The sequence below is a fragment of the Schistocerca cancellata genome, chromosome 2, assembly GCF_023864275.1.
Source record: "Schistocerca cancellata isolate TAMUIC-IGC-003103 chromosome 2, iqSchCanc2.1, whole genome shotgun sequence".
In the NCBI taxonomy this organism is placed as follows: domain Eukaryota; kingdom Metazoa; phylum Arthropoda; class Insecta; order Orthoptera; family Acrididae; genus Schistocerca; species Schistocerca cancellata.
In genome coordinates this window covers 855,052,444-855,073,753 of record NC_064627.1, presented here as the reverse complement: position 1 = coordinate 855,073,753, position 21,310 = coordinate 855,052,444, and the positions used below count along the sequence as shown (strand labels likewise).

Below are 21,310 nucleotides of genomic sequence, written 5' to 3'. Positions count from 1 at the left end.
AGTCTTTCCGCGTCAGTGGCAATGAAAAAATATGGTACAAAGTAATAGAACCAATTGCCACAAATAGCTCACAGTTTGTGTACAGTTGTGCAGTATGTATTTATGAAGAAAATCGTAAACATTGCTATTACTATACTCTCTCCATATCGCACTGTGCCACCTTTGCATTGAGCAAGTGTATTGAATCGGGTTCCCAGTTCGTCAGTATGCGTAGTGCGTTCATCTAACAGCAGCGATCATAGAAATAAGCAGTTTACTAAAAAAGGGAAGACTATTATACCTTGGAGTACTTTTCAAGACTCGCCTCTAGCCCTGTAATACAAGTGTAATATATTTTATTATTACATTCTTATATGACAGGTCTCACTTTCTCCGTTCTGTAGTTTTTCCTGAATTTATAAGGGAAACTTAGTTTTTTTTCAGAACATGAAAAAAATGTTCCAAGGCACAACACGATGACGTACCTAGGAACATGCTTACCGTTGGCATTTAAAAGTGTTCCAATCAAGAAATTCTTCGAGAACTATTAATTTCTTGTTGTATGTGTCAACATCCTCTTTGTAAATACAGCAACTCCACGTTAGACATAAACGAAACATTAATAAAGAATTTATGTAGATAACTGGCTACAGCTGTGATCTATTGATAGAAAAGCATTTTTATTTGCCATTCAGCTGCATAAATTACATTTATTCGACCGATTTCGATTGTTTCGATCATCACCAACTGGAAAAACTGAACAAACAAAAGAAAACATGTATGATATACACAGACAAAAAAGAAAAGTTACAGCCGCACCTCTCAAACCAACATCATATGCAGTACTTACAAAAGTGTAATATCTTTTGGTTTCAATGTGCACATTTCTCTTAGAACACTCTTTCATATACGAAGTGTAATAATGTGCATACTTAAAATGCAAGGCAACAAGTTTTTGACAAACTCTTAAAAAGCTTCGACAAGTTACACACGCACTTTTGACAGTTCACAGCCGACTGACATCTCAGACCTCTGCACCTTCAGACGCCCAAGGAGTCTAATATAAAAGATTACATACTATCTACAATACCATCATACTGTCTACAATACCATCATTGGTGAAATCGGAGGGAAGAATAGTTGACAAGAATAATTACAGTGTTATCACCGTACGGTGCTGTGAATAAACAACACGCTATGAGTGTAGCATAATGAATAAAGCCTAAACAAACGTTAATTTGTAAGAAATACCAAACCCATAAAATGTACATACGAAAACGATGTCATATAAGAGCCATATAATGGTGTAATACAGTAATGGCGTTGATAAACTACTCGTAGAAAACACTTACGGTAAGTGTGATTGCAGTCTTTCTCGGCGTATTCCACTGGTAAATTCTTCTCGAGTTATCAGCCGAGTGGTGGCGTCGTCTTGTCGCAACGTTTCAATGAGTTTCGAACTCATCATCTTCTGGCGATAACTCAAGTTATTATTCAGTGCAGATGTGTCAGGGTTACAGTTTTCATTACAGTAGCAAATGTCAACTTTATGACCAATAAAACGACAAGTCAACAACCGTAATAATCTATGACAGTGAATTTTCGTCACTTCACATTTTACATGGGAAAACGAGTTTTTATAGAAACTCATGAAATTTAAACACTTGTTTGCATCTTAAGCAACGATGTACAATGATGTACAAATGATATTTCTTCATGTACTTTCACTTACGTGCTTCTTCTTACCACTATAGGTACGTAAACAGTACTATTGTAATTTATAATCAGTTACACCCAGTGTATATTACAGCTACAGTCCGAAGTCTAGGTTTTATGATATTGGTAGCCCGAGTTTCAAGTCTATAGTAACCAGAAGTCTACGTTGTGTTACTTACATGTTTTATTGATCTGTCGTGTAAGATACTGTCTAATGTAATTTTTATGACGTATCTTGTTTCTACAATTTCAAAGTAACTCTTTATATTATATGTACAGTAGTTTCACCTTGTTAATTTAAAGTGCTGGTTGTTTAAGGTGCAAACAAATGTTTTACTTTAATGATTTTGTATAATACTTCATTTTCTCATAGAATATGTGAGTTGACAAAAATTCACTGTCATTAACTATTACAGTTGTTGAATTGTCAGTTTTTTTGTGATAAAATTGACGCTTGTTACTACAACGAAAATTGTAATCTTGACACTTCCTCATTGAATGATATGGTGAATTATTGTTACTATTTTCTAGAAGTGTAGTTTATCAACGCCATTACTGTGTTACACCAGTATATGGTTCTTGCATGCCATTATTTTCATATGTGCGTGTCCTATAAGTTAACGTTCGTTCTTTGTATTCCTTATTCTATACCCATAGCGTGTTGTTTGTTCACGCACCACATAATGCCAACACTGTAAATAATTTTGTGAAATAGTCTCCCCTTCGATTTAACCAATGCTTTTAATGTACCTAGTATGTTTTCACTCCGTGATATTAGACAAGTTGGACACCTGAAGGCACATACGCCTGAGATGTCAGTCGCCTGTTAACTGTCAAGAGTGTACGTGTACCATGTCGAAACTTATTAAGAATTTGTAAAAATCTACAGTAGTCATGTTGCATTTTACGTTTTACCATTGCTCCATTTGGTATACAAAAATGCCTTCTATGAGAAATATACATTGTTAAACCAACAGTATAATTCTGTAAGTATAATGTTGGTTTCAGAGGTCAACACTAAATTTTTTTGTCTATTACATATTATTTCTTATGATTGTTCAGTTCTTTCAGATGATGATGGTTGAAAGAAACGAAACCAGCAGAATAAATATAAATTATACATCTGATTGGCAAATAAAAATGCTTTTCTATAAAAAAAACAATAATAATCTTGCATAGAGCAAATAAGGAAAAACTATGGACATATATAGATATACGAACATCTTATAAAGCAGCCAGTTAGTTTAGTTTAGCTATGTCGGGTTTCGTAGATCATTTTCACGATTATTTTATCGACATGATGTGGAACAAGTCTGATTACATACACACATGAATAGTGCTAATGTTAATACACCCAAAAATTTGGAGAAATCTATCCTGTTAACTGAGCCCTGCTCATACGCTACATCAATTGTCGGTATGACTCTGTTCGGTGTACAGAACTGGGTATAGTGAGTTTTTTTCAAAATTAAGGGAGAGTCCATTTTCTGAGAACCACTTAATAATTCTTTGAAAGACATCCTTAACAATATCTTCAGCTGCTTTTTCTGAAATGGGATTTATTATATTAAACATGCAGACAAAATTGCAGAATAGATTTTAAGACAATTTAGTCATATTTTGAGTTCTATGTGAGTTAATTGACAACAGAGACTGTTTTTGCTGTCATGAAATCTGGCAGTGATAGCGGAGCAACATTGTGTCTCTTTGTAACGATGGTTTTGTATTTTTACTAATGACGTAAATAGTTAATTCTAATATTCTACTTTATGGAAAAGGAACGCATGAGGTCATTCGAAAAAAATCTAACCACAACGACGTTTGCACGAAACCGGTTTTATATGTGACATAGACATTACCAATTATATGTAAGTAATTTAATAACAGTTGTAATGTGCTAGCATAACGATGTTCAATAAAATATCTGATCTGTTTACTATCCTTTTGGTATTATATTCACAGACATTTTAAAATGGACAAAGGCAGAAACTCGCCAATTATGTGCTTTGCATACATGGCGCAATAAAGTCATCTTGAATAAAAAAACTGACAGCCTATGATGGTTTTTTAAATTGATTTTATTATTTAGATGTTTCATAACTACACTCCTGGAAATGGAAAAAAGAACACATTGACACCGGTGTGTCAGACCCACCATACTTGCTCCGGACACTGCGAGAGGGCTGTACAAGCAATGATCACACGCACGGCACAGCGGACACACCAGGAACCGCGGTGTTGGCCGTCGAATGGCGCTAGCTGCGCAGCATTTGTGCACCGCCGCCGTCAGTGTCAGCCAGTTTGGCGTGGCATACGGAGCTCCATCGCAGTCTTTAACACTGGTAGCATGCCGCGACAGCGTGGACGTGAACCGTATGTGCAGCTGACGGACTTTGAGCGAGGGCGTATAGTGGGCATGCGGGAGGCCGGGTGGACGTACCGCCGAATTGCTCAACACGTGGGGCGTGAGGTCTCCACAGTACATCGATGTTGTCGCCAGTGGTCGGCGGAAGGTGCACGTGCCCGTCGACCTGGGACCGGACCGCAGCGACGCACGGATGCACGCCAAGACCGTAGGATCCTACGCAGTGCCGTAGGGGACCGCACCGCCACTTCCCAGCAAATTAGGGACACTGTTGCTCCTGGGGTATCGGCGAGGACCATTCGCAACCGTCTCCATGAAGCTGGGCTACGGTCCCGCACACCGTTAGGCCGTCTTCCGCTCACGCCCCAACATCGTGCAGCCCGCCTCCAGTGGTGTCGCGACAGGCGTGAATGGAGGGACGAATGGAGACGTGTCGTCTTCAGCGATGAGAGTCGCTTCTGCCTTGGTGCCAATGATGGTCGTATGCGTGTTTGGCGCCGTGCAGGTGAGCGCCACAATAAGGACTGCATACGACCGAGGCACACAGGGCCAACACCCGGCATCATGGTGTGGAGAGCGATCTCCTACACTGGCCGTACACCACTGGTGATCGTCGAGGGGACACTGAATAGTGCACGGTACATCCAAACCGTCATCGAAATCATCGTTCTACCATTCCTAGACCGGCAAGGGAAATTTCCTGTTCCAACAGGACAATGCACGTCCGCATGTATCCCGTGCCACCCAACGTGCTCTAGAAGGTGTAAGCCAACTACCCTGGCCAGCAAGATCTCCGGATCTGTCCCCCATTGAGCATGTTTGGGACTGGATGAAGCGTCGTCTCACGCGGTCTGCACGTCCAGCACGAACGCTGGTCCAACTGAGGCGCCAGGTGGAAATGGCATGGCAAGCCGTTCCACAGGACTACATCCAGCATCTCTACGATCGTATCCATGGGAGAATAGCAGCCTGCATTGCTGCGAAAGGTGGATATACACTGTACTAGTGCCGACATTGTGCATGCTCTGTTGCCTGTGTCTATGTGCCTGTGGTTCTGTCAGTGTGATCATGTGATGTATCTGACCCCAGGAATGTGTCAATAAAGTATCCCCTTCCTGAGACAATGAATTCACGGTGTTCTTATTTCAATTTCCAGGAGTGTATGTTTAATAGTCTGTCTGTTACTTTATTGCTCTACTACACACTAGTGTTCAGTAAGTGAAATCGAATACAAATGTAACCAAAAAGGAATTACAAGTCAAACGAATTTTGAAACAGTAGGTAAAAGAAGCTAAGTTAATTTGTAAATGTCACATTTCCAGGTGGTAGAAGACCTTCTGTTTCAAGGTACAAGACGGTGCACACGACTAACGATTTATTGCTTAACCGTCCACAAGTTATATAAGTAATTTTGAAAATATTATAGAATTTTACTCACCATAGAATTTTGTAACTTAAGAACCTACAGGACCTTCCAAATAGCTTTACTAAATTATACAGCTCATAAATATGTAGAACTCTGTATACTTACCAATGTTGCACAAAACACAACTTTATGTCTCACAATAACAGGAACAGTGGAAAAATCGGAAACTGCTCGGTTCCTAGTGACCAACCCTTCATGTGATTCTGAAATTGGTCATTAGATTGAAACACAGTTGAGTAAATATCAGCGTTCCTAGATACTCTATCGTCAAGGTACAAAACTCTCCCTTATTGAATTGTGTTAATGTATTTCACTCTTGGTGACACGTTGTTCTGTTCAAGTGTTTTATATTCAACTGTTTCATTCATGTGTTTGGATACTGTCGATTTAATTACTTGGTACTATATATTTTAGTTTCGGTGTCACAGAATGACTTTTTATGATTTCATTTTTGTTACTGAGGGCCCGGCAGGAGTGACACCATATTCATACCTAAAACAGTTTCATGACAGTATGCTAAATTTACGTCATTACAATTTTGTAAGCATTTTCACCACACTGATAGATAGTGAAATGTATACCATGTACACTACTAGCCATTAAAATTGCTACACCACGAAGATGTCGTGCTACAGACGCGAAATTTAACCGACAGGAAGAAGATGCAGTGATATGTAAATGATTAGCTTTTCAGAGCATTCACACAAGGTTGGCGCCGGTTGCGACACCTACAACGTGCTGACATGAGGAAAGTTTCCAACCGATTTCCCATACACAAACAGCAGTTGACCGACGTTGCCTGGTGAAACGTTGTTGTGATGCCGCGTGTAAGGAGGAGAAATGCGTACCATAAGTTTCCGACTTTGATAAAGGTCGGATTGTAGCCAATCGCGATTGCGGTTTATCGTATCGCGACATTGCTGCTCGCGTTGGCCGAGATCCAATGACTGTTAGCAGAATATGGAATCGGTGGGTTCAGGAGGGTAATACGGAACGCCGTGCTGGATCCCAACAGCCTCGTATCACTATCAGTCGAGATGACAGCCATCTTATCCGCATGGCTGTAACGGATCGTGCAGCCACGTCTCGATCCCTGAGTCAACAGATGGGGACGTTTGCAAGACAACAACCATCTGCACGAACAGTTCGACGACGTTTGCAGCAGCATAGGCTATCATCTCGGAGACCATGGCTGCGGTTACCCTTGACGCTGCATCACAGACAGGAGCGCCTGCGATAGTGTACTCAACGACGAACTTGGGTGCACGAATGGCAAAACGTCATTTTTTCGGATGAATCCAGATTCTGTTTCAGCATCATGATGGTCGCATCAGTGTTTGTCGACATCGCGGTGAACGCACATTGGAAGCGTGTATTCGTCATCGCCATACTGTCGTATCACCCGGCGTGATGGTATGGGGTGCCATTGGTTACACATCTCGGTCACCTCTTGTTCGCATTGACGGTACTTTGAACAGTGGACGTTACATTTCAGAAGTGTTACGACCCGTGACTCTACCCTTCATTCGATCCCTGCGAAACGCTACATTTCAGCAGGATAATGCACGACCGCATGTTGCAGGTCCTGTACGGGCCTTTCTGGATACAGAAAATGTTCGACTGCAGCCCTGGCCAGCACATTCTCGAGATCTCTCACCAACTGAAAACGTCTGGTCAATGGTGGCCGAGCAACTGGCTCGTCACAATACGCCAGTCACTACTCTTGATGAACTGTGGTATCGTGTTGAAGCTGCATGGGCAGCTGTACCTGTGCACGCCATCCAAGCTCTGTTTGACTCAATGCCCAGGCGTATCAAGGCCGTTATTACGGCCAGAGGTGGTTGTTCTGGGTACTGATTTCTCAGGATCTATGCACCCAAATTGCGTGAAAATGTAATCAGATGTCAGTTCTAGTATAATGTATTTGTCCAATGAATACCCGTTTATCATCGGCATTTCTTCTTGGTGTAGAAATTTTAATGGCCTTTAGTGTATTTACGAGCTGTGGACACCACCTGCAGGAAATACAGTGAACCTTTCATTTTGTTTACAGTGAGCACCATCTCGTCATCTCACTTCAAACGAGTGGAGTAACACCCGACGACACCTTTTAGAATAGTGACATGTAGTACGAGCGGCGTTCAGTAAGTAACACCACACATTTTATTTTTTTCCGAATGCAGGTTGGATTCTTTCGGGATTCCAATAAACCGTGTTATTGTTCCGCTCTTTTGCTCAAAAACCACTTTTTCACTATAATCTCCGTTCAATGCGGCAGCCTTACGCCAGCTTACTGGAAGTTTTGCGAGGTCTTCTCGGGTGCGCAGACTTATGCGACGTCTTGCGTTGAGATGAATGTGTTTGATTGTGACCCGTCGATCACCTCGAATGACAGTGTCCGCATTTTACATTTCAGGAGTCACAGCCGTGCGCAGCCGGCACGCACGAGAGGGATCAGTCAGGCGCGACCTTGTTGCGATGATGACAGACGCCACGCCCAACGACTCACAGTGCTTTTGTTCACTGCTAGGTCGCCGTAGATGCTCTACAAGCGCCTATGAATATCTACGATGCTCTGGTTTTCCATCAAAGGATACTCAGTGTGTAAGTAGGCTGTTTAGGTTTTTATGTTGGCAACACCACGCAGTGCCCTGTATGAAAATCGCTGACTGCGCTGTGTGCAGCCTGTGGCTGGTTGGACTCATTGTTGGAATATTCGCTTGCGTAGTGTTGGGCAGCTGGATACGAACAGCGCGTAGCGTTGGGCAGTTGGAGGTGAGTAGCCAGCAGTGGTGGATGTGGAGAGAGAGATGCCAGAGTTTTGAGAAATTAATACAAGCGGACGATCTCGACGTGTGTCCTCTAGAAAAAGGAAATTTGTAAAGATGGACGTCATGAATTGATAGATATATATAGATGATGACTTTTGAACACTATTAAGGTAAATACATTGATTGTTCTCTAACAAAATCTTTCATTTGCTAACTATGCCTATCAGTAGTTAGTGCCTTCAGTAGTTAGAATCTTTTATTTAACTGGCAGAATTGGCCCTCGCTGTATTGCAGTAGTTCGAGTAACGAAGATTTTTGTGAGGTAAGTGATCCATGAACGGTATAAGTTATTCTTAGTCAGGGCCATTCTTTTGTACGGATTATTGAAAGTGAGACTGCGTTGCGCTAATAAATATTGTGCGTCAGGTGCGTCAGTTTAGTGATGATCAGAATAAGTAAAGAGAGAACTGTCTGAGTAAGTTCAGTTTTACTCAGCTGTCTCTGCATCAAATAACGTAAGAGTTTTCCCAGCACTGCCATAAATAATGAATTTTCAAAGGGGTCGTTTCAAGTGACAGCTCCCTGTTTGGAACGCACTTCCATTACAGACCCATTTTGAAGGTTACGTATGGACCGCCACCTATCGGAACTGTAGGGACTGAAGTGGGAATATTCCACGATGTGCTACAACAAATTCAGCATTTTTGCAACAGAAAATAGCCCAGAAAAAATGTGTTGCATTACTTAGCAAACGCCCTTCGTACATCGTCTTCTCCCAGTCGGTAGGTTACATCATTTCTCTGGAATCGCTCCGCTCGCTGTTTACAGAGAAATATTTGTGAATAAGAAGGGGAAGACATGAGAAAGGTTTTCAGTCTAAGAACGGTTTCTTGAAGAAAATAAATAGACTTGAGTCGTGTATTAAATAAATACAGCATCCGTACGAACTGCCCTCAATAAAACCGTCATTCTTAAGTAATGGTATGAAGTACTATCAACAATCAGAAACTTTGTGGGATAAGGCAACGCCGTCATTTAACATTCGCACAGACGAGTCCAACAATTAAACTGTACCGTCGGTACAATCAGATGCCGATTTTGCGACCGTACCATTGGTAAATTATACAGTGGCTCACCTGCAGGTCGGGAATCATGACAGTGTGAGGGATGGCGTGCTCCTCCAGGAAGTCCTTGACATCCTCAAGGATGTCCGGAGAGACTGCGAAGTCCGCCGACCTGGAACAGACAAGGAAGCTCTGGAGAATTGCTGCTGATGACAACCGGAAGGAGTAAGGAGAACGGATGTACCAGTACTGAATTGCTATGGCCATTTCCATCAGCAACCCAACTGGGACCAAAAACGATGCGCATCCGTAAAGTAAGATTCCCTGGGCTCGTGACAAGCAACGAAACGCAATTGATTCTCACGTTCAGAAAAAAAACACGTTGAACGACTAGATATAGGACGTTCATATCCACAGGGTATGTACATTAGTATTTTCTGCAAAAATTTAAGCATTTGAACCATAAAGGCCAGCGGTTTCAAAGTCAACATAGAGATCGCCGGCCAACACTGTGAAATGTGCCTGCGACTCTCTTTGGCGCTATAAATCGAAGATAATGCGTCAGTGTGGCTTGAGCAGACGCGCAGGACACACTCAGACGTATGCGCAAACACTACCGTCAAATCAGAGAGTTTGAAAGAGGGCGCATTATTGGCATGAGAGAATGTGATGCATCCATCCGGGAAACTGCTACGGGCGTGGGACTAACTGTTTCGGCAGTGCAACCGGTGTGTGCAGAATGGTTCACGGAAGGCCGTATAGTACAACGAGGCGGATCAGGTCACACAACACAATGACCCCTCAAGAAGATCAACATCTCATCCGAATGGCATTCCATGACAGATCTGCGTTCTCCTCGTCTCTGGCACAACAGTGGAACAGTGTTACACATCGTACACTTTCAGAGGTAACTTTGTCTGTCGCCGTTTATTTCGGCGTGCGTTATGTGGGCCTCGTCCACTTCTCCTCCTACCTTTGAGGAATGTGCAGGAACATGCTAGACGGAAATGGTGTAATGAACGACGTCGCTGGTCGCTGGGGACAGGAATGGCATCAGGCAGTATTTTCGGACGAATGGTTCAAATGGCTCTAAGCACTATGGGACTTAACATCTGACGTCATGAGTCCCCTAGACTTAGAATTGCTTAAACCTAACTAACCTAAGGACATCACACACATCCATGCCCGAGGCAGGATTCGAATCTGCGACCGTAGCAGCAGCGCGGATCCGGACTGAAGCGCCTAGAAGCGCTCGGCCACAATGGCCGGCTTTCGGACGAATACAGATTCTGTTTGTTTGAAAGTGAAGGCCGCGTTTTGGTTCGCAGCAGACGGGCGGGGGGGGGGGGGGGGGGCGGCATCACAGTGATTGTATTCGTACAAGACATACAGCTCCAACTTAAGGCCTTAGGGTGTGGGATGCTATTGGGTGTAGCCAAAAATCACAGTTGGTGCACGTCCAGTTCCAGTGTACTGTGACCAGTGTGACCTACGTGAATGACATCCTGCGACCCGTAACCACGACCTTTCCGTACAATACCCCAGACGCCATTTTTCACAAAGACAATGCACTATCACGTGTTGGTGCACGAACAATTGTGTGTTGTCTTGGTGTGACATTATGTAAGCCTTTTGTCCTGCCCTGCCAGATCACCAGACATGTCGCCAATCGAAAATGTGTGGGATATGGTGAAACGACGGGTGCAGCGCTGTGATTCAAAGGCACCCACCACAGATGAACTTTGGAACCAGGTGAATGCAGCATGGATGGCTGTACCACAGGACGCCATTCACGCCTATTACGTGTCAATGCTGTTGAGTGGTACTTAAGTAAATAAATTAGTGAAATCAAAGTGAAGTAGAAATTAGAATATAAATGAAAAACTTGGTTTAGTTAGAAAGTTACATACTGGCATTCAGCGAGCCGAACAGCAGAACAGCAGAGACAATGACCGTGAAGTCAGCAAGTTCCACATAAGCGGGCGCTGTCGATTCAGCCGTCAGGGCATCGCCCGACCGGCTCACGTGTTTCTCAGTTGCCGCATGTGAGCAAAGGCCCTCACCTACATCCCAAGAGCCAATGACCGACGTTAAGAAGATTCTTCGAGAAGCTTTTCAACGTGACAGAAGAGGCAATGACCGGCTCACGTGTTTCTCAGTTGTCGTATGTGAGCAAAGGCCCTCGCCTACATTCCAAGAGCCAATGACCGACGTTAAGAAGAATCTTCGAGAATCTTTTCAACGTGACAGAAGAGGCAATGGCCGTGAAGTCGTTCACCTCCAGTAAACTGAAGTGAATAAATACGCGAGACGCAGTGGGCCCGGGGGAGGTAGATGAAGACGAGAGGAAGACGAAGGCGAAGACGGAGACGAAGACGGAGACGAGCGACGAAGAAGACGAAGAAGAAGCGTAGCAGTTGTTTTAAGTTAGTTTCGGTGCTGAAGATCGTCATGCAAGAAGAGACTACATCATGCACAGACGCACCGAGTCCGCCGCTGTAATGGAATAGCAAGCAGCAGCCTCAGTGCCAGAAGAAGAAGTTAAAAGGTATTTTGAAGTCTGATTTTACATACCCGGGTGACTCGTGAGGACGGGAAGGAGACGGCCTCACTTCAGCAGTCACCTGTGAGCTGGATGAAGACCTGACAGCCGAAGACTGGCAAGCGGGAGTCCGTGGTTCGAGTCCGGGACACTGGCCTTCCCCCGCCGCGCCGCTCCGCTGGTCGACGCACAACACACGCGGCCGCTTAGAGAAGAGAAACACTGGGACGCCACATTCAAGGTATCACCACCCGATGCACGACGTCGCTCGCAATAATTAAACAGGCCACCTCGCGCTGCGCGTCTCCGGTCAGCTGGGCGAGACGGCGACACGAGATACACACCGCTACGCGTAATCAGACGCCGCCGCCGCCGCCGCCGCCGCCGCCGCTGCCGCAGCAGAAGGCTACGCAAACGACACGGCTGCCGCTCTCCGAACCAGAACGTCCAGTAAGATAACAGCTGTACGAAACTTTCAATAAAAGTTATCTTTTGTAAAAATGATGTTTCATTCGACCTCATACCCGAGCCAAGGAAGAACCCACCCTGCCCACATTTTGTAAGAGAGAAAAGTTTATTTATTTAATATTTTCACCCTGACAGAATGCTTGAGAATGCTCATCCTGACAATTGACAGCATCAAAAGAGAAAACCCAGTTACATTGAGTGACAGAAGTGTCACATTTAGTAACCACAACTGTTACATTTGATGTCAGAAGCCGTAGTAGTTGTTACATTTGGTGTCAGAGAAAACCCCTTGGCTCAATATGAGGTGTGAATGACAGTCACTAACGGTCCACAGTTAGTATTGTTTAATGTGTGAAAGGATAGAGGTTTGCATAGCAGTCGTAATATTTTCTTTATTTAGAAGTGTATTCTCTCTCATAATTTTAAGAGTTTGTCGAAAATTTTTAAACATCTTTTTAATTCAGTGTGGTAAGATTGTGTAACTAACAGTTTATAAAATGATGACACGAAATCGTACAAAGTCAGAGTCAGCACCACAAGGGGTTTCTACTGATGAAGCTATTCAGAGCTTAGTTAATCAAATAGCACAGCTTAAAAATGATAATAATGCATTATTCAAACAGTTGTGTGAGGTTAGGCAAACCAGTTCAGTCCCTCCTACCCTAGATTCCTCAGCAGCAGCCTTGGTAACTCCTTTTTCAGGTAAACCTGGCGAAGACATAACAGCCTTTTTTGATGATTTAGTAGCAGCTGCAAAGTTAGGATCATGGTCAGATGAACAGCTCTTACAAATGACAAAGTTAAGATTGCTAGGAGAGGCTAAAGCGCACGTATTATACCATGAAGAATTACGGAATGCTCCAACATTTGAGGAATTGAAGAAAGGATTACTTAAACGTTTTCAAAAACAGAACAGCTGTAGATTTTATAGGGAACAGTTAAACACTATCACTCAGAGGCGAAACGAGTCGTTAGAAAGCTTTGTAGATAGGATTAGAAAAGTTAATATTAACACCTATCAGTTGACAACTAGTGATGAAGCAAATAGAGTTATTTTACAAGAGGCAGAAAATAGAGCTCTGGATACATTTTTACGTGGGTTACCTCCTGAAACGTCCCGTCGTGTCAGGGCAGAGTTTCCTAAGAATTTAGCAGAAGCTGTATCTGTGGCGACAGCTTTTGAAGAAATTGACATTGCCACCAGATACAAGGAGAAGCGAAATGTATTTTCAGCAGGAGTACGATGTTTTAGGTGCAATCGACAGGGCCATATAGCAAAAAACTGCAGACAACCTAAATGCACTAATTGTCAAAGAATAGGTCACACATTCAAGGAATGCAGGTCTAAGAAAGTTTTTGGAAATAGAAATCAGTTAAACTCAAACGGGAATGTCGGAACCGCCGCCAGGCGTTCCCAATAAAATTTCATGCCATTAAGGCGAATGTGAAGGCGGAATGCTGGTTATCTGCTACCATACGGGATAAAGAGGCAAGGATACTGGTGGATACAGGCGCAAACGTATCAGTAGTGAGTAGTGAATGCATTGGAGAAAAGAAATATGACCCTCCAAGGTATAGATTGAGTGGAGTAGGAGGAGGTACAGTGAAGTCATTAGGATGTACATCATTGATTTTCTATATTCACGGTGTACAATTTCAAGAAGATGTAGAAGTGGTAACAAAGATAACTGACGGGTACGACGCGATCCTAGGGTTGGATTTCCTGAATAAACATCACGCTAAAATTGACCTCAGACAGCAAACTGTAGAACTTAGCGGAATAGTATTTCAGCTAGGTGACACCGCTGCAAAGGGCCCTCTGCCGCAAGATTTCCCTAACCGGAAGGCGAAATCAACTACACTGCGTGCAACGTCCTTGAAGGTTGATTCGCGGGATCAGATACCATCTGGCTCAGGAAAACTTCTCTGGATGACCGTTGACCCCGAGGTACCTACAGATACAATATGTCTAATAGAGCCATTAGAGGAAAATGAGGAATTAGATGTATCACATTGTTTTGTACGTAGAAGTGTTGTACGGGTTCAAGACGTTGAGGGAGAAAGAAAAGTACCGGTACATATTGACAATTTCGGAGTGGAGGACAAAGAGTTGCATAAGGGAATATTAGTAGCTACAGTCAGTACTTTTGAAGAAGAAGATTTTATTTGGTCAGATATTAATGATGGTCAGAAACCAGACGCCTATAAAACCGCATTGCGCCAGAAGATTGAGCATTTGAAAGGAAAGGATAGAGACACGATAGAAGCAGTTTTAGTTGAGTTTCAAGATTTATTTAATGCAGAAGGTCCACTGCCAGCAACAGATATCACACAGCATAGGATCCCAACAGGAAATAGCCCCCCAGTTTATAGAAAGCCTTATAGAGTTGCGCATCACTTACAGCCAGTACTGGATGAATTTTTAGAACAGCATCTAAAAGATGGAATCATAGAATATTCTGATTCGCCTTATAATTCAAATATTGTAATTATTCCAAAGAAGTCTCCCGACGGTACGAAACGATATAGATTTTGTTGTGACTACAGACACCTTAACAAACAAACTATCTCAGATGTTTATCCTCTTCCAAACATTACAGATATCATTGACAGTTTAGGTAACAGTAAATACTTTTCAACAATCGATTTACGTAGCGGATATCATCAATTGGAAGTTGCACCTGAAGATAGGCATAAAACAGCATTTTCTACCCCTGGAGGCCACTGGCAATTTAAAAGAATGCCTTTCGGTTTGAAAAATGCACCAGCAACTTTTCAAAGACTACTCGATGGAGTATTGCGAGGACTAAAAACTCAGCAATGTTGTGTATATCTAGACGATATTATTGTATTCTCCAAAGACATTAATGAACATGCTGTGCGTCTGCGTAATGTTTTTCAGAGACTTAGAAAAGCTAAATTAACATTAAATATGGAAAAATGTAGTTTTGCATTGACAGAGGTTACATACCTAGGGCATGTCATTAGTGAAAAAGGAATTAGAACAGATCCTCGATTAATTTCGGCAGTTAAGGACTTCCCAACACCACAACGCGTTAAGGAAGTACAAAGTTTCATTGGTCTCGCATCGTATTACCGAAAATATGTTCAAAATTTTGCTGAAATTGCCCGACCCTTAACCCAATTATTGAAAAAGGGTGCAAAATTTCATTGGTCTGAAGATTGTGAATCAGCATTTCAAACCCTTAAAGATAAGTTAACACACAGTCCAGTATTAGCCTACCCAGATTATAACAAAGAATTTATTTTATCCTGTGACGCAAGTGGTCATTCAGTAGGAGTTGTTTTGAGTCAGAATATTAATGGCGCGGAACACCCCATAGCCTACGCTTCGAGACAACTAACAACAGCAGAAAGAAATTATTCCACAACAGAGAAAGAATTGTTAAGTGTTATTTATGGCATCAAATACTTTAAATGCTACTTGTATGGTAGGAAATTCAAGGTTATTACCGACCACGCAGCTTTAAAATGGTTGCTTGGGTTAAAGGATCCATCTAGTCGTCTCACGCGTTGGGCCCTATGTCTTTCCGAAATGGATTTCGAAGTTATCCACAAACCAGGCAAAAAACACACGAATGCAGATTGTCTAAGTCGGAAAATAGCACTTTTGGAAGCAACAGGCCGAGATACTGAGGACTGGAGAAAGGCACAAGATGAGGATACAGATTGCAAAAAATACGCATCTCAAAAACAATTTTGCTTTGAAGATGGTGTATTATGCCGTAAAACAAAACTTGGACCGCGAATTGTTGTTCCCCAACACCTTAGACAAGAAATAATGGCAGAGGCCCACGATCATATCCTTGCAGGACACGGTGGACAGCGGACAACCGAAAGACGTGTAGCAGAGCGATTTTGGTGGCAAACCAGAAAGCAGGATGTTGCGCAGTACGTTCGCAATTGCATTGCGTGCGCACAACGAGCTGAACTTTCTCGTTCAAAAATACCCTTACAGAGGCTCCCCGAGGCTTCATGTCCATTTCAAATCTGCGGAGTGGATCTCTACGGGCCATTTCATAAAACACCTGCTGGTAATAAGTATGTTCTTACAATTATAGATCACTTTTCACGCTATCTAGCTATGGTGAGTCTCCCAGATCAGCAAGCAAATACAGTTGCCCAAGCTTTAGTTAACAACTGGATACTTAAATTTGGCGTACCTGAAGCTATTATCACAGATCAGGGATCTAATTTTATGTCTGAACTAATGAAACAGCTATGCCACTTACTAAAAATACGCAAATTACGCACAACTCCGTTACACCCTCAGTGCAACGGACGCACAGAAAGAGTTCATCGGACAATTGGCAAGATGCTTAGTTATTATATTAACGAACAACATTCTAATTGGGATACGTATTTACCAATAATCGTGTCGGTATACAACGCCAAAACGCATGAAGCAACTGGCATGTCACCTTATGAAGTGGTCTATGGGAGAAAAATGCCGTCCCCTTTTGATGTAATCAGGCAGAAAAACGGAAAAGTCGGAGAAACAGTAAGAGATTTCAGTCGAATGATGAAAGATGTATGGAAAAAGGTTCAAAAATCTAATACAAAGGCTTTGGAACGACAGGAAAGATTAGGTAATACCCAAGCTAAATATCCAAATTACAAAATCGGTCAGTGGGTTATGCTTTCAGCTCCATACGTTGCGAAAGGAAAAACAAAGAAATTTGTAACAAACTACAGAGGTCCTTATCAAATTATTGAGATCACCTCACCAGTCAACGTTAAATTGCAACTGCCCACCAGAACTACTGTTGTGCATGTAAGTCGTTTAAAACCTTTTAAGGGCGCTCCAGATGTAATTCCTTCAACAGTAGTGTCTGCTTTTCCGAAGGGTGGAGGAAGTTCACGAAGAGGAAAAAGAGTGGCCACGCCAGCACAACATACAGACATGCCACCATACGAGTACAATCTTCGACCAAGACTGCGAATGTCCTAGTGGAATCTCAGTAGACTGTGGATAGTATACATATGTAAATAATTAATAAATGATAATGGTTTATTTTTTAAGAAAAAAAAAAGTTGAACGTAGAAACATGTAGATCTTGTAGTTAACAATGTATTTCTTCTTCTTTTTGTTTTGTTTTTACTAGGTTGGTAGGTCCATAACCATGTTGTTTGCTTTTTTCAGAAAACGCCATGCAAAGCATTTCCTACACAAAACCTATCCTACCTCAATGACTCCCTTGACAGTTCCCTTCTGAAGTCATTAGATATGTTCATAAACTCGCAGCAAGGCAAAATTGATGCCAATGTTATGATGCAACATGTCTTAAAATTAAAAGGTGAACACAAAACTAAAATTATAATGCTAGGAACGGGTATATCTGGAACCTTTGTGTTGGTGTTTCTACTTTGTACAGTTTTGTTTATTTAAGACGAAAAAATAAGCCAAATAATAATATACCACTTCATCAAATCCCTGTTAATTGGATACCACACTCTTAACTGGTGTACTTCAGTAGTTACTTTTGAGCATTAGTGTATTAATTTTGTTTATTGTACTTCATTCTTCATTAAACAGTCTCTTGTTAAAATAAACAATACTGTAGAATAGTTATTCTTGCATTAGTATAGGGTAGATTAAACAGCTGTTGCTATGTAATTTTCTAAGTGAAAAATCTATTTCTGTTTATTCATTCTCATCAAGATTTGTTACACTTATTATAACCATTTATGTGTAAACTATGTGATTCATGAGCGCACATTGCTTTTGTAAAGTGATAAAGTATTTTCCACATACTTAATGTGAAGCGTGTGTAATCTTCTAAGTCGAGAGTTTTCAGTGCTTGTGTTTTTTCCGTGTGAAGAGTGGAGGAATGTTGAGTGGTAAATTCGAGGGCGAATTTCTCCGAAGGGTGGAGGAATGTTGAGTGGTACTTAAGTAAATAAATTAGTGAAATCAAAGTGAAGTAGAAATTAGAATATAAATGAAAAACTTGGTTTAGTTAGAGAGTTACATACTGGCATTCAGCGAGCCGAACAGCAGAACAGCAGAGACAATGACCGTGAAGTCAGCAAGTTCCACATAAGCGGGCGCTGTCGATTCAGCCGTCAGGGCATCGCCCGACCGGCTCACGTGTTTCTCAGTTGCCGCATGTGAGCAAAGGCCCTCACCTACATCCCAAGAGCCAATGACCGACGTTAAGAAGATTCTTCGAGAAGCTTTTCAACGTGACAGAAGAGGCAATGACCGGCTCACGTGTTTCTCAGTTGTCGTATGTGAGCAAAGGCCCTCGCCTACATTCCAAGAGCCAATGACCGACGTTAAGAAGAATCTTCGAGAATCTTTTCAACGTGACAGAAGAGGCAATGGCCGTGAAGTCGTTCACCTCCAGTAAACTGAAGTGAATAAATACGCGAGACGCAGTGGGCCCGGGGGAGGTAGATGAAGACGAGAGGAAGACGAAGGCGAAGACGGAGACGAAGACGGAGACGAGCGACGAAGAAGACGAAGAAGAAGCGTAGCAGTTGTTTTAAGTTAGTTTCGGTGCTGAAGATCGTCATGCAAGAAGAGACTACATCATGCACAGACGCACCGAGTCCGCCGCTGTAATGGAATAGCAAGCAGCAGCCTCAGTGCCAGAAGAAGAAGTTAAAAGGTATTTTGAAGTCTGATTTTACATACCCGGGTGACTCGTGAGGACGGGAAGGAGACGGCCTCACTTCAGCAGTCACCTGTGAGCTGGATGAAGACCTGACAGCCGAAGACTGGCAAGCGGGAGTCCGTGGTTCGAGTCCGGGACACTGGCCTTCCCCCGCCGCGCCGCTCCGCTGGTCGACGCACAACACACGCGGCCGCTTAGAGAAGAGAAACACTGGGACGCCACATTCAAGGTATCACCACCCGATGCACGACGTCGCTCGCAATAATTAAACAGGCCACCTCGCGCTGCGCGTCTCCGGTCAGCTGGGCGAGACGGCGACACGAGATACACACCGCTACGCGTAATCAGACGCCGCCGCCGCCGCCGCCGCCGCCGCCGCTGCCGCAGCAGAAGGCTACGCAAACGACACGGCTGCCGCTCTCCGAACCAGAACGTCCAGTAAGATAACAGCTGTACGAAACTTTCAATAAAAGTTATCTTTTGTAAAAATGATGTTTCATTCGACCTCATACCCGAGCCAAGGAAGAACCCACCCTGCCCACATTTTGTAAGAGAGAAAAGTTTATTTATTTAATATTTTCACCCTGACAGAATGCTTGAGAATGCTCATCCTGACAATTGACAGCATCAAAAGAGAAAACCCAGTTACATTGAGTGACAGAAGTGTCACATTTAGTAACACAGCTGTTACAATGCCGTTACGCATGGAACAAGTTATCATGGCCCATGGCGGACCCTGTGTCTACTAGGCAACCGGACACATGCTGAACCGAGGTGACTGAAATGCTAATCATTACTGTAGAGCATGCTGATGTATATGTTCTGTGAATATGAACGTCGTATCTCTAGTCGTTCAAGGTGTTCGGGTTTTTCGGAACATGAGTGTAATTGAAAGATTTATTGGAACCACTGGAGTTCAGACATTTGCCATACCTGAGACCAACTTTTGTGTCCCTGTGTCATAGAAACCTGTCGTCTGAGACTAGAGCCAATGTGTTACCACCATCTCTACCTGCAACCTGAAAACGCTGACTCTGAGCGGACAGGAATATCATGGAGTTCCGGAAGAGGTGGAAATAACTGGGAGCAAGGTCCGGGCTGCAGGGTGTATGATCAGAGACCTCATAGCCGAAAGTTTTGGAAGAGCTCTGCTGCGCACGGAGTCGTGTATGGCCGAGCGTTATTGTGCAGCAATCAAGGAAGGGACTGCACGAACTTCCCGTCACCTATTTGATCCACTTTGACAGCATGTGTCGGACAAGACCAGCACACAACTGGGGCAGAAAGACGTAACTCTCAACCGTTTTCGAGATAATCGACTTTTAAAATCTTCTGCCTGATTATATATATTTTGAATGGTCCTGAATATGCAAGCACTTCGCAGCCATGCGTGTAAGCGTTTAGTTTCAGAAGAGCGAGCTACATCGACCGAATCTCTCCCTTGGCATTTTTTTCGTCGCCACATAATCTAACAAAAGATTTATTACGACTGTCCAGATTATTACCAATGAATGACTCATTTTTTATGATCTTTAGCCTGAAACAGGAAAAAAAGGAGAGTGGAAATAAAAAAGGAGAGGCAAAAACTTACAGTCGAATCAGTCATTTTATTTATATTATTAGATCTACATTTGTGACAAGTATAATATGTGACCTGTGGAGCACTAGACGAATCAGGATGACACTGGTCGTAGAAACATGGAAAACAATAACTATTGGAGCCTAGAGGACTTGGGATTGACGCCTAATTTTTGCAAGTGTATTGTTTTTTCAACGTGTCGCTTGTGACGGTTCCCAAATAGGTCTAAGCACTACGTGACTTCACATCTGAGGTCATCAGTCCCCTAGACTTAGAAGTACTTAAACCTAACTAACCTTAGGATATCACACACCTCCATGCCCGAGGCAGGATTCGAACCTGCGACCGTTGCAGCAGCGCGGTTCCGGACTGAAGCGCCTAGAACCGCTCGGCCACAGGGGCCGACGTAATGGTTCTCACTCATCATTCAATTTCACACCGTACCACCGATATCTGTTGTTAGAATTACGTGGGAGTGGCAAAAAAAATGCCGGCAGTGTGATACGTTCCACAGATCCTGTGCTTGTGAAACAGCTTACTCGCTCGGGTTTGAAAACCTTGATTACTAGTGACTAGCGACCGTACGAAGTAAGTATATGCACACGCCTAAAATTCTCAAATTCGATTTTCTCGAAAATGACTGAGATTAGCGTCTTTCTGTTTATAAATGTTGAAGTCCTAGAAATGCCATAAGCGTCCTATCAGTATGAATCAAATCGGTGAGGGGAAGTAAGCATCCAGCGCCGATCGTTTTGTATG

General features: G+C 42.9%; 1 protein-coding gene across 1 annotated transcript in view; it reads right to left on the bottom strand.

Annotated features, from left to right (window-relative positions):
* The window catches only part of LOC126159335 (carboxypeptidase B-like), a 286,629-nt gene that overhangs the window by 100,737 nt on the left and 164,582 nt on the right, over window positions 1-21,310 (bottom strand). The window contains exon 3 of the mRNA XM_049916508.1: window positions 9,394-9,493. Within this exon, the coding sequence (XP_049772465.1) occupies window positions 9,394-9,493 (100 nt within the window). The remainder of the gene's footprint in view (window positions 1-9,393; window positions 9,494-21,310) is intronic.